The 13,964-nt window shown below is 39.7% G+C and overlaps 1 protein-coding gene across 2 annotated transcripts in view; it reads right to left on the minus strand.

The window, feature by feature from the left end:
- The window catches only part of TAF4B (TATA-box binding protein associated factor 4b), a 37,717-nt gene extending 24,433 nt beyond the window's left edge, over nucleotides 1-13,284 (minus strand). Inside the window, exons 1-8 of one of the 2 annotated variants that reach the window (XM_072411293.1) lie at nucleotides 12,829-13,284; nucleotides 9,108-9,247; nucleotides 7,563-8,261; nucleotides 5,709-5,831; nucleotides 4,810-4,899; nucleotides 3,513-3,764; nucleotides 1,785-1,920; nucleotides 567-654 (exon numbers count right to left, since the gene is read on the minus strand). In XM_072411293.1, coding sequence (XP_072267394.1) covers nucleotides 567-654; nucleotides 1,785-1,920; nucleotides 3,513-3,764; nucleotides 4,810-4,899; nucleotides 5,709-5,831; nucleotides 7,563-8,261; nucleotides 9,108-9,247; nucleotides 12,829-13,126 — 1,826 coding nt within the window. In that variant the 5' untranslated portion in view covers nucleotides 13,127-13,284. Of the gene's footprint in view, nucleotides 1-566; nucleotides 661-1,784; nucleotides 1,921-3,512; nucleotides 3,765-4,809; nucleotides 4,900-5,708; nucleotides 5,832-7,562; nucleotides 8,262-9,107; nucleotides 9,248-12,828 lie in introns of both variants that reach the window. The other variant, XM_072411291.1, reaches the window with a different exon arrangement.
- Between the last annotated feature and the right edge of the window lie 680 nt (nucleotides 13,285-13,964).

The raw sequence follows: 13,964 nt of genomic DNA on the forward strand, positions 1-13,964 counted from the left end.
GCGCCAGATGAAAATGTATTTGTTTCTAATGCATTTCAACAATAAACAACAATTGAATATAAGTGGCAAAAAAACCACCTTCTTCTGGTTCTTTTTTCTTTTTCATGATCTGAAAATATTGGAGACAAAAAAAGAGACAGCAGTATGAACCTTTTAGGCTTTGCTGCACTGCAAGGTACTGTTAATGGAGATCCTCAATACTCATCCTTCAGGTCAGTAGGATAGGGCTGATAGGTGACCAAGCTGTATTCCTAAATGAAGCAGAGAAAAACAAGACCACCAAACCTTTCTCCACAGACTGCTAAAGAAGTTGGATCAAAAGACTAACAATGTTTCTATATTCCAGGGCAGATTATAAAATGAAACAATCTAGTAGTGTCCTTCTGGATACTTTTAACACACAAGAACCAGTGACACAAAGATGAACTTCAGCCCTTGCATTGCAACAGACCATTGCCTATAATGACCATAATAAAACAATTCTTTGTGGTATACCCCTTGTAATTATAGACTTTCATTTGTGCTTTTATTACCCAGACACCTCAAGTTATTTTGTATTTTATTACCTGAAGCATGCTGTGCCATTCTCTTTTATGGGAAGAGGAGATGATTGCAGGGAAATAACTTTATTTTGTGGCAGGGTGATTTGTTTCACTGATGCTTGCAAAAAACACAGAAAAGCAAGAAAAATCATCAAAACCATTTTATTACAAATTCTGCCACAATAACATTTTTATTCATATACATCCAAGACTGATTTTAGTGAAACTCATGTTGACGCCCAGTTGTGTTCCTGCCCAACCAAGTGTCACTTCTGCTACCACAAGGGGTTCCCAATTCTGCTGCTGTATTCTGCAGAACATATGAATTTAACCTAAAAACTCAACAATCCAGAGTCTATTAAATTTCAAATCTGGGAAAAGTAGGTGATCTCTTTATAAAAGGGGCCCGACGTAACCATTCAACACTGTCGGTAGAATGTCACTTAAGTGGTGTGGATAGCAAAGCAAAAGGTCTCTAAATTGAGGTTCTAAAAAGGTATAGCTTCATATAGGAAAAAAAATAAAAACTGCTCCTCGTTTAACCCAACAAAGTACTGGGGCCACCAACTATATATCCTCTTTATAACAGGCTTCTATTATAAAATTGGAATCTTATATATTTTATTTGCGAATACACAAAGATATACCTTTGTTTGATTTTTTTTTTTTTTGTAACTTCAGATTTTTTGCCTCTGCACATTCTCCTATTTGACTGTTTCTCATAAAAGTATCCTCTGTTATCACTCCTCATAACCCAATAAAAAGCAGTTGAAAAGGGTGTCTGCGCCATTTATTAACCTGCACATCTAAGGCTTATGAGTCTGCATGTTTATGCAGCAATTCTAATGTAAAGAATAATCTTAAAATGTCAGATCATCCAACTGTCATTTTAAAGGTTCACTATTCAATATTGGAATTCCATTTTATTTTATGTGCCTTTAAAACATGTTTTTCTACGGATATATTTGAAAAAAAGCTGTCCGATAAATGTGGCCGATACAATGGTTGGGTAAACCATAACACTCCCAGATTGTGTTTGCTTCTTTCAGATTTCACATGGTTTAAGCCTTGTAAACAGACGAAACATGTGGCTTTACCTGCTTATAAATTGTACACAACTTCACTCAGAATTCAAACAATTTTCCAACTGAATTAAATTAATAAACTTGTGCACCTTGAAAGCAATGTGAAAAGATGTGAAAAAATGGATGTTCCACACATCCCTCTAAGCATGCATCATACCTGGTGTCAGGTGCCCTGCTTGTATAAGTGTATTCAGAGAGAATTGCTTGTCTCCAGGTTTGTTCAGGGTCACTGTCGCACCAGGGGGCAGCGCAGTCACATGTTTGACTATCCCGCTGGCTGGCTGCTGAACTACCTGCAAGAGTAACATCAATGTTAGAAGGCAAAAACAGGTCCTCATTTCAAACAGTCCATCAACCTGCTTAATCAAGCAAGACTGCCGAGAGCCATGTGTGTCTAGCCTTCAGTTTACACACATCACACTCCGGAAACCTCAAGCATACTCTTGTCTGGGTATGACAACAAGAAATCTCACCAGTTGTTTACAGTAATATCTAACAACATACACTTGTCCAGATGGCCTTAATCCCTTGAGACACACAGCCCTATCAGACCGCTAGTCATGGAGGTTTCAAAATTCATCATTAATGCAGTTTACTCAAATGTCAAAATAAAATCTGTAAGATTTTCTGTGCAGTTTTATTTCATGTGGAATTAAATCACACATAACAAATGTTTTATGAATGTTCTAAACTCAAACAGGGTTATGTGCAAAGCCTGCTAAGCTAATAATCTGCTTAATTAGAAACATTTAGTGCATGAAGACTCTGTATAAGGTGACAAAAATTCAAACCTCTGTACAGAAAAAATAATTTTTAAATATTTTTTATAATATAATATAATTTTTTATATATTATAATATTTTATTTACAGTAGTACACTGAATTTTTCAAATGTCAGTCTCAGTAGCTGCTGTTTCCTACCACTAACCTTCCCATAAGTCCAGTTTAAAGTGGGGATATATATATATAAATAAATAAACATTGCTGTCTATATGACTAAAGGTGTATGATTGGTGTACATTTTCAAGATGTGTAACCTAGCCAATTGTGCAACCTGACTTCTCATCCTTTTTTCCTTTTTTGAAGGCCATATCTAATGGGAGAAACAGTTGTCAATGGGGCAATCGGCTGTAAAGGAATCATTCATCTACCAGCATTTGTGACAGCCAGTGATTTAAACCTGAACAACCTGGTTAAGCATTTCTGTGTATCTCTACAGAGAGGAGAAAAGGGGGTTCAGGGGTCTAAGGAAGATGGATGCTAATGTCACCACTTATCTTGGGAAAGGGGCAGAAGGAAATCAGAGTCCATATGATAAAATACAAGCCTATAGGGCAGTAACCAGCTGGCCATAGATGAGGTATTCTCTTTTTGAAATGGCGGAGATGAGTGATCATCACTGCTTGACTTAAAGTGGCTCATGGAATTGATATTCCATCTAGAAGTACCCAATAATTGGGGCTGGTATAAGTTATTTAAAGTTCTATTTTACTCATATAACAGTTCTCTGGCAACCCTTACATAGCAGCTGTAAAAACTTGTGTAAAGATATGTTTCACCTTTTCAGCTATTTCTTTCATGTTGGCTGTGATAAAATTTCCCCTTTCAATTGAAATGGCAGCTTACATAATCTCACAGTAAAAAGTTTGCTTTAAAATTTGCTAGGGGAAAAAATGTGTCCCGAGTATGTGACCCTAAACTACTAGTGCTAATAGTAAAATTGGAACATTTCACTAATCAGTGAAGCCAGAAGCAACTAGCATTTTCAATTAGGAATTGAAATTACATACATTTCTCATGGCAGATTCCATTTATTAAAAAATAAATAGATACTTTAAATAAAAAGTTCTTTAACAATACTAGGACTGAAAATAAGTTCCCTTACCAGCTGCTTGAAATTCACTGCTTTCAAATTGTTGAGTTGCTGAGATACAGTTATTGTAGTTTGTGGGACTTTGGCACTGCTAATTAATGTAGTTCCAGCTTTTTTAACTGTCTGTATGGATGTTGTGGGTGTAATCTTAACAACAGAGAGTGAGCTGGTGGCAGTGGCAAGAGGTGTTGAGTTCTGTTGGCCACACTGCAAGATAAACTCCTGGGAGTTTGGCATTATTCGGCGCAGTGAAGGTAAACTTTTCTGTAAAGAAAACAAAAGAATAAATGATCATAATCTATTCGATAGATTATACTTTGCTTGATCCTCCCATTTTGCTTCATGTTCTGCAATCAAAAATGCCAAACCTAAAGAAAAAAAAAAAAAAAACTCAATAAACTCATGTTGTGCAATTTTGAAATGTTCACATTTTCTTTTTCTTTAGAGTAATATTGGGCAGCAAGGCTTCTGGCATAGCTGCATGGGACCGGTACAGCAAAGCAAAAGTAGAAAAGGTAAGAAGGACAAGTTTTACAAAAGGATGATAGAACTGGAGTAAAGGTGAAGCTCAGTAAGCCAATAACAGTCGGAATAAATATCTATGCTTTACAATGTGAGACTGTGATCTATAGATACACAAATGACATTTGAGTCAAACTGTCCCTAAGGCAAGGCTGGTACTTTCAGTCCGGTAATGGACTGCCAAAACCACATTAGACTTAAGCTGCGTACACACTTCCAATTTTTATCGTTGGAAACGAACGACGAACGATCGATTGGGCAAAAATCGTTGATAAAAAAAGTAACCAACGACGCCGACGAACGAGAATAATCGCTGGAAATGAACGACCGGACGACGATCATTTACCATCTATCGTGTGTACGGTCGTTCAGTGATCGTTCATGGTCTGAGCATGTGGGACGAACGAACGTTCGCTCACTTCCTGTATCGTCGAACGATCGTCAAACGATCGGATCTATTGTGTGTACAATATCTGCGAACGATCGTGTCGTTATCTGCAGTTATCTGCATGTACAGGATCGGTGCTATACGATCGTTCGCAGATATCGTTCGTCGTTCGTTTACCAACTATAACTATTGGAAGTGTGTACGTAGCTTTACTGTGAATGCATTGCACAGTAGTGCACTGCAGCAGCACTGATATGTTGCCTTAGTGCAACATACTAGCACACGTCACAGCGTTGCAATAGAGTGCTTTAACCTTGGATATAGAGCACATGTTTCTTCTTGGCCCTGCCACAAAAGAGGTCGTAACATATTGTATAGGAAAAAAGTCTAGAGAAATACCTTCAAGAATGGCACCAGATACGGCTGTGGTGAAGACTTCAGTTCTTTGTACAGTTTTGTGGTAAATTCTTCTGGTTCAATTTTTGAATCCTTAAACACAGAAAAAGGTCAAATTTGGAAGAATTCTTCAAACTAAATCAAGAGAAATCGTGGGATACACTTCTCTTCTGGTGTACAGTAATGCATTTTTGTCCAAGTGAAGTATATGCCTGTTATGAGATCTGCTCCCTGATCATTGCTTCCCACATAGGTTTAGAAAATCAATGCTATAGTCTGTATTGATTTTTATATTTTTGATCACCTTTTGCTGAGAAACAGCAAGTAGGCTGCAGCGAGTATACCCAGCTGCCAGGATAACTCCTGCATGTATGCATCATTCTGGCCTCACCTGGTAATATGGCGGAAGATCCCAAACCCAGAAGATGACTGGTTATAGACAGTGGCACCCATGAGGGAGAAAGGAGAGGTGAGTACACTTAAAAATTGTGGACAGACAAGTAAGTTTATTTTATTCAGTGTTCTCCCCAGCCCCTTTTAGCCGGGCGCACCACCTGGCATTTTTAGGGGCACAGGGGCTGCCACCCACCTACAATTTATTACCACCCGCCTTAAAAAAAAATTCTGGGTTGAACACTGTTATTGCAGGAAGATCATGGCCTGTCCCTTTTACCCTGCTGCTCACAATTTGGTATTTTTACAGTAAAGTTCTGCTTTATCAAGATAATTAGGGTTTGAATATTCTTACATAACCTACAGAATTAGGCAAAAGAAAAACCTTTCTGTGTCCTATTTAAAAAAACCACATAAAATGTAAACCTGCTATGAAAACCAGTATAATTGTAGTGGGAACATCTATAATACTTAATATTATGTAATAAATAAGCAAAAGAAATACTTACAAGCAGGTTTTTCACCAGATTTTTCACATTCTGGCCCATGGTAGGTGACTGTGGTCCACTGGATGCCAGTTTTATTAGTGTTGCAAGAAAATTCTTGCATTTGTTCACATTATCCATTGCTTCCTAGTATGAACAACAATGTAAACTGGTTAGGAAGAGGAAGAAGAATTAAAAACATAAACACTACAATTTACAACAACTAACAAATCACATCTGTTTGAATCCCTGGCATAAAAATGTAATTCTGTCCAATCTTGTGAATAAAGCAAACCTTTAAAGGCAAACAGATGGTCAACTTTTGTGCCAGTCTCTGCTTCCTTATATCCCCCCCGAAAAATACTAATATCATTCCAGACTTTCTGGGAAGCACAAGTTAAATTTCTGTTCCTTTCTGAGCTGGGAACTCAAAACCTTATGATAATTCCCCTAGAAATGGACTAGAGGGCATTCCCTCAGAGTTTAAAACTTTCAGTTCTTTCAGAAGGCACACTGATGCCACCTGTGCCAACCAAAACCTAAAGTTTGGGTTGGATCTTTCATGATAAATGAAAGCTTTGATGTATCCCTGCACCCAGGCAGGTAACAACAGCTCAATCAATTTTTCAACCCAGCCTTTTGGTTGGACTATAAAGAAGCAAAAGCGTACTGATGTTAAACCTGTGTGCTCTCCACCTTTAAGCACATTCAGAGATTAACAGAACTGTACAAAACAATAGGGCCTGAACCGGTACTGAACACTGAATTCTTTCTTTAGCATTGTGGTTTAACAGAGGACTCTGTGAATCTAAAACAAAGATTTATTCAGGTTACCAAACTCCATTTAAAAGGCTTTTCCATTTAGGAGAAAACATTGTTGAGATAAATTTGTATTCCTTTCTGTTGCTCAGCTTTCAGATAAAATGATATCACCAATCTATACTGTATAAATGAAACATATTTTCCGAGATAACTAAATATAATTTAGGGTCATTACAAAGCTATGACTCACTTTCATGTGCTGAAACCATGTGATGTCACAGTTAGGGAATCAGGAAAGCAGCTTTTACTATTCATGATATCAGCCCTGGTGCGGAAAGCCTCTTACATGGAAGACTTACTTTCTTATTACCGGTAGTAATAAAGCTGGGAAATATTCTATAGAAAATGACTGATCATAAATTTATGACCAAGATGCACAACACATCAGAAAACATACATTGGTAAACATTATTGTAACATCTAGATAGAGTAAGACATAGTAGTGGGGAGAAGGTGTATTAATGAAACCGTGACCAATATACATTTCAATGCAACAATTATTAATAAACAGTATATATATATATATATATATATATATATATATACACATATATACACACACACATATTACGTATTACGCAGCACTGTCAATACATACCTTTAGATAGGACTGATAATTAATTAGCATTAAATTGTTTCCAGAGTTGAGATTTAAAATTTCATCAATTGTCTCTGTAAACCCCTTAAATTTAAACCACAGTATATATTTGACTCTACTCCATAATACTCCTTATTAAAATGTTCTGGAATTTGACAGTTGAATTAGGAAAGGTCAAACGGGTTGAATAAACAGGTCAACTGCAGGTCTAACACAGCTAGCAGGTAATTGCCAGTGATCTCAGAAATAATATAAGCTGATGTCCAAAGCAAAACAGAGTGTGAAAGAGAATATTTCCATCCAAGGTATCTTAGTTGGTAATGCATAAAATATTAACCCCGTATTAGTGGATCATATTTTACAAGCTACAAATGGGAAATCCAATCCCCCTAGCACATTATGAAGAGTTACAAATCAAAGCACACACATGCAAAGTAAATAAAAACATTAGGACTTACTGTGGTGTTGGGAATTTGTGAACTTTGTGGTTGGTTTGAAGGCACTTCTTTCTTTAGAACACCAGGGGTTATTGCTTGGGTGCTTGTTTGCATCTGCTGTACCTTATTATTTGCATTCACCATAGTGGTAAGCAAAGGAGAAGCTGGGGCTATATTAGATACTATAATCGGGGCACACGATGCAGTAGTTGTAGTGGTAGTGCAAATATTAGTAGTTGCCAATTTAACAGCAGAACTGCTAACTGCAACTAGCCGATTGTCAGATGGCACAGTGTTCTGTGCAATATCTGGATTAACATTGATGCGTAATGCTGAATTGGCAGTTGGTGTAACAGAAGTAGAAGATACAGTTGTAGCAGGTACCAGAATAGAGGTGCTGCTGTTTGTTACTGGTGTAACAAGTGGTGTGGAGGCTCTAACAGGAACCATAGCTATAGTGGTAGCCTTCAAGCAGGCTGTAGATGCATCTCCAGTAGTGGCAGGCACGCTTACTACAGTAGAAGGTAAAGTACATGAGGCTGTAGTTATAGAGGTGGCAGAGGGCGCAGTGGCTCTTATAATGACTGTTGGGGTTCCTTGACTTTTAGCTATTGTTTGAGGAGTAGTGCAGATTCTAACTACAGTAGGTGCTGGGACTGAATGACTTGCTTTGGAAACAGGAGGGTAGACTCTGGCAACAGTGCTTGGTGTAGCTGTAGTCTGGAATAAAAGAAAAATAACTTAGATATAATAGGAATGCAAATTAATGACCTGGTCCAGAAATACTACATAAGGTAGTCATTTATTGGTAGACAGTTTGAGTCGATAAGAGGTTAGATTTGATGAAAAACAATGACAATGAGGAAAGCAGAAGATTCCTGATGGGCGTTTAATCAATCACCAATCAATCACTAATTTACAGATAGATTGGAAATGTCCATTCTTTGTCCTCCCAAGAGCTGTGATAAGCTAATGTGAATTACAAGGCGAAACTCCCTAACAACCAGCAAATATTGCGGGCATCCTCCGCCATTTACAACACACAAGCTCTATTTGTGTACAGTGCGGAATTATTAAAGACAAACCTTAAGAGGTGATGACGTATATCGTACAGTTATTAAGTCTTATTGTATTGATGATGACAAAATAATGTATACATGTAAAGAAGTGGTGTGATCTTATGATGGCACAATATTGAGTGTAAGATACATCCATGATCCTATAATCTAGTATAAGTATCTGAATGTGCTCTCATCTCATGCATATTGCTTTTATTACTCATTCTTGACTGTCCAGTGCCTAGTATCTCGTACCTAGATGCTGAACTAAAATGTAATTCTTGCACATTTCTACATCCCTAAAAATGCTCATTGGGTCTGTCTATATAATAAACTTTAAAGAATTGGGGTAATAAAGATAGATATTCATTAGTGGCATACTTTGGACCCATTTTTATAAACTAAGACTAAAATAATTTACTGCCCAAAATGATCAGTTGATGACATAATCAAAGACAAATACAAGAAGATACACAGAAGTAAGTACTAAGATGAAATGACCAGTTACCTGTACAGCAGGAATATGAACAGTTTGAGCATTTGTAGATGCTGGGGGTTTGACATTCTGTATTTGTGCCTGAGCTCGGGCCAGAGCCTGTTGTGAGACCAACATAAGCTGTCCATTGGCACTTTTTATAAGAACAGTACCTGCAGGAAAAACATTGGAAACCATCTTACCTTGTGGAAAAAAAACAAAAACTACAGGTAGTCCCCGGGTTACATACAAGATAGGGACTGTAGATTTGTTCTTAAGTTGAATTGGTATGTAAGTCGGAACAGGTACATTATTTTAATAAATGCAATTAGGACAGATGTTTGTCTCAACATATTATTAGGCAATATGCTGTCAGTTACTGTAAAAATCACAAACAAAGCAAAAAAAAAAAATCTTATGGAACCTAGACATTTATCAACTTCTGGAGCAAGCTGTGCTTTTGAAAGAAACAACTGCAAAGTTACAAGATGTTGCAGAAAGAGCTCACCCCCCCCCCCCCAAGATCACCCACAACCTTCTATTGCAAATAATGCAAACCGCCCCCTTTAAATTCAAGCCTCCTTTCTGCAAACAACAAGCAGGGAAGCTCCATTTGTAAAGTGGAGGCATCCATATGTAGCATGTCCTTAACCCGGGGACTACCTGTACTCCCTACAGATTAAGCACATACACCTCTATACAAGATAACATGGATGTCAATATCAGTGTAATTCCTTAAAGACCAACTTCAGGAAATGATGGGGGGAAAAAAGTCCCCAAGCAGGGGTATTAATAAAATACCAGAGTGAGAAAGAAGATGCATGACCAGAGCACCACATGAGTACGGCTTTATCAGGGTTAAGACATTTTTACCCTTTTATTCTTATGTCAGCGTTTAGTTAGTGGTGGGGGGAGGGGTTGAATGCCAAGATTGTTTAGTTTTCGACCAGCAGTTAGAATAGGCAGTAAAGTAGGAAGGGTGGCCTTCTTCTACCACATATACAGTGCACTGTGGTTCATCTTCAATCAAGCTTCTCTGCTTATTGGATAAAATTGGTGGAAAAGGGAGAGGGCCATGTGGGAGGTCCCTCTGGCAGCTTGAGGAGAAGGTGTGTTGTACCTACTATGGCAGTCTACATGCATCACAAAGGTATCGGATTCAGTCAGATCCGAAGGAATTGGGGGCCCTACAAACAGTAGTTGTAGAGTTACTGATAAAGGCTTTGAATCTAAAGATGTATAACATTCTGCACTTGCAGATATTTCTAGTGAGTGTTTTTATAGTTCGTGTACAGTGCGAGATCAGGTTCCATAGAAGACTGGAGGAGAAGGCGGAAGAGAAGATTGAGGTCATCAGGATGACGCAGGACCAGATCAAAAGAAGGACCAGCGCCCATGAGGGATTTGCAGGATTAAAGGTAAGTGTAACTTTTTTATTTTAGTTCTGAACTATTAGAAATACAGCTTCTCTCCAAGAGAGGGATGAGGGGAGGCAATAAGACATGCATTGGAGATATGAATTTGTAGGGGTGTGGGTAAGAATAGCATTCTTTGCTGGGGAACAAACAATTTCAATGCATGATCAGTATTCAACCCAGGCATTTTTTTAAAGCTACGTACACACGGCAGATTTTTATCGCCCGATAATCGGGATCGGCCAAATATAGGGCGAAAATCTGCCGTGTGTACAGTCGGTGTCGTCCATCGTCCGAACGACCGTCCCGCCGGATCCACGGACGATGGACGACAACCGATCCTAATGAAAGGGAAGGGGGGGAGCGCGCAGTAGGGTGCCGCCCTGTCGCTCTCCCCCTCCCCTCTCCATAGAGCATGAACGGTGCTGTATGTACAGCACCGTTCATGCATCGTGCAGTCCCCTGTCATTGGAAAGGATCGTGAAAGATCCTTTCCAACGACAAAAATTGCAAGTGTGTACGCAGCTTAAGCTGTGTAGGAAGAAATTGTAGATGAGTGCCAGCCCCTGTATTGTAACACAACTCTTTAGTGATCACCCAAAAACAGCCAGGTGGTTACTGAAAACTGTCGGGTGGTCTGCCCAACTTAAAGGGGCTGGGGAGAACACTGATGAGGTTTTGCTTGTTGGAAAAGTCAGTAAAGGAAAGTGTAGATCTTTTTGTGTTCTCTCTAAATAATTGGTGTGGAATGTAAGGGTCTGGGAGTGAAAGAAGTGTGGTGGTTTAGAAGATAAATGGGTCTATTTATGTTTCTTAAGGCTTGGTCTACACGGACTGTTTCCCCAACGCTGGGTTAACGCTGGAAAACACCCAAAAACGCGGGTAAACACTTCCATTGATTTCAATGGGTTATTTTCCGGCGGTTTCCACTTATTATGCAAATGATTAAAGATCATAGTAAAACGCTGGAAAATGCGGCATAGGTGTTTTTCAGCAAGGCAAGCCTTAAAACGCTAATAAAAGTGCATAAAAACGCAATAGGAACGTTTACATGCGATTTTAAAAAACATCCATGTAGACCCAGCCTAAGATTTTTGAGATTGTATGATGTGTTTTTGGAATTAGGATAATGGACACCACATAAGCAAATATATACTGGCAGAATGACAAATAAAGGATATTTATTTATATAAGGGGTATCTCGGATTTAAACATGTTTATTTGTAAATAGGGGTGTGAAGGGAGAAGGGTGTATAATACAAGACACAGGTAGCAGTACCTGAGGTTGTTGTGTGCTATGACCAGAGTAAATTGTTCATCCCTGATTATATACTGTATATATATTTAATTTATTTCAGTCCAAAAACAGTATACCAGACCATGCATTAAATAAACTGCTCTAAACCAGCAAATTACCACAACATTTCCATGTAACTGAAGTGTACGTGTTACAAAACAACAACAAAGAGTACATCAAGGTGTATGTCCAGACAACTTTTTTCATAAATACATTTGGGGTTTTACCACCTTCCATCTTACAAAATCCTCCTCTGCAGGATGGAAAGTGACAGTATATCTTTATAACAGAGCCCAGGATGAAATAAAGACCACACAGGAGCGCTAATCCTTCCACACTTTTTTTGTAACTAAAAATAAAAGTTTTTGGCAAATCTTGCAGTATGATTGTAGCAAAATGCCAGGCCAGTAGCTGTATAAACATAAGCACTTTGACAATAATTCCCATCATTGCAATGGTCACAGATCTGAGTTTATGAATACTCCTGTATAATGTATGACTGGTCAAGGTGCCTGTCACCATAGCAACGCATCCATCCATCGGGATCTATACAGCTCACCATACCTGTATATAACACCAGGGTCACATTATATAAATATGTATGACTGGTCGAAGTGCCTGTCACCATAGCAACGCATCCATCCATCCAGCTCACCTGTATATATACACCTGTATATACTACCAGGGCCCTATTATATAAATATGTATGACTGGTCAGAGTGCCTGTCACCATAGCAATGCATCCATCCATCCAGCTCACCTGTAAATATACACCTGTATATACTACCAGGGCCCTATTATATAAATATGTATGACTGGTCAAGGTGCCTGTCACCATAGCAACGCATCCATCGGGTGGGATCTATACAGCGCACCATACCTGTATATACCACCAGGGTCACATTATATAAATATGTATGACTGGTCGAAGTGCCTGTCACCATAGCAACGCATCCATCCATCCATCCAGCTCACCTGTATATATACACCTGTATATACTACCAGGGCCCTATTATATAAATATGTATGACTGGCTACTTACCAGGTGGAATCTGGAAGTTTGCCGGTAATTGGATGGTAGTGGGAGCCGCCTTGGGAGGACCTGCTGGCTGCGTTGTTGTCCCTTTTGATGCTGGAGTCAGTGCAGGTGTGACCTTAGTGATCAGTGTACACATCGGTGCAGCTAGCACTGTAGCTTGTGAAGCTGGCACCTGGCTCCGGCTGGCAGAGGGCGTCAGATCAGCAGTGGGCATTGCAGGCAGGCTCTTGACAAGGACCCCATGATTTAAAGACACAGCCTGGCTCACCACAGCTGTAGAGGTAGATTGTACCGCATGCATCACGTAAGACTGCGAAACACACAGTCAGCACACCCTTGTTATAGCAGCGATCTGTGTAATAAATTCACCATGACATTACAGCGAGTATATATGTATTTATAAACACATGGATCATTCTCCTCCATAGACACAACCCATGCCTACTCATATCAGCGGCATGCTAGCCCTGCAGCCATGTTTATATAGCCATGTGCATGGAGCGCATGCGATTACTCAGACAGCACGAGCCGGCTGGGAAATGCGATGACTTCATTGGCTCTCCCTGTCACACCCATCGGATGGGGCGGGGTTAGGCGAGGAGCCGGGGGTCTCACGTGGCCGTGACCGTGCACTTTCCTCATCAGGGGGTGACATGGTGAGAGTGCGGGAAATGTGGCCGGTGTATGGAGCGCTGTGTGACGGCCGGCGTGTGGGGCGCTGTGTGATGGCCGGCGTGTGGGGTGCTGTGTGACGGCCGGCGTGTGGGGTGCTGTGTGTGATGTCTGGGCTGTTGTGTGGGGTGATGGCTGGGCTCAGCTCAGGAGGGTTTGTATTAGTGCAGGTACATAATACCAGACATGGATTGTTAGGGTAATCAGAGTCATTAGGTGCTGTAGGCAAGGCATGCTTTGTACAAATGTTCCTGACAAGGGGAAAAAAAGTGCTATGAGCTTCCGCCACATGCGCAAAGTGTGGTTATTGCAGCACATACATTGGTGCACTGGGTTTCAATTCACAGTTAAAGGGGAACTAAACTGAAAATTGCCAAAAACAAAAAATACACACCTTCAATCCCGCAGGGCAGTCTGATCCATCCAGGGGTGCACCGCCATCTTTGTCTCTTCTTCAGGGTTCTTCT

This window comes from Pyxicephalus adspersus, chromosome 5, assembly GCF_032062135.1.
Source record: "Pyxicephalus adspersus chromosome 5, UCB_Pads_2.0, whole genome shotgun sequence".
In the NCBI taxonomy this organism is placed as follows: Eukaryota; Metazoa; Chordata; class Amphibia; order Anura; family Pyxicephalidae; genus Pyxicephalus; species Pyxicephalus adspersus.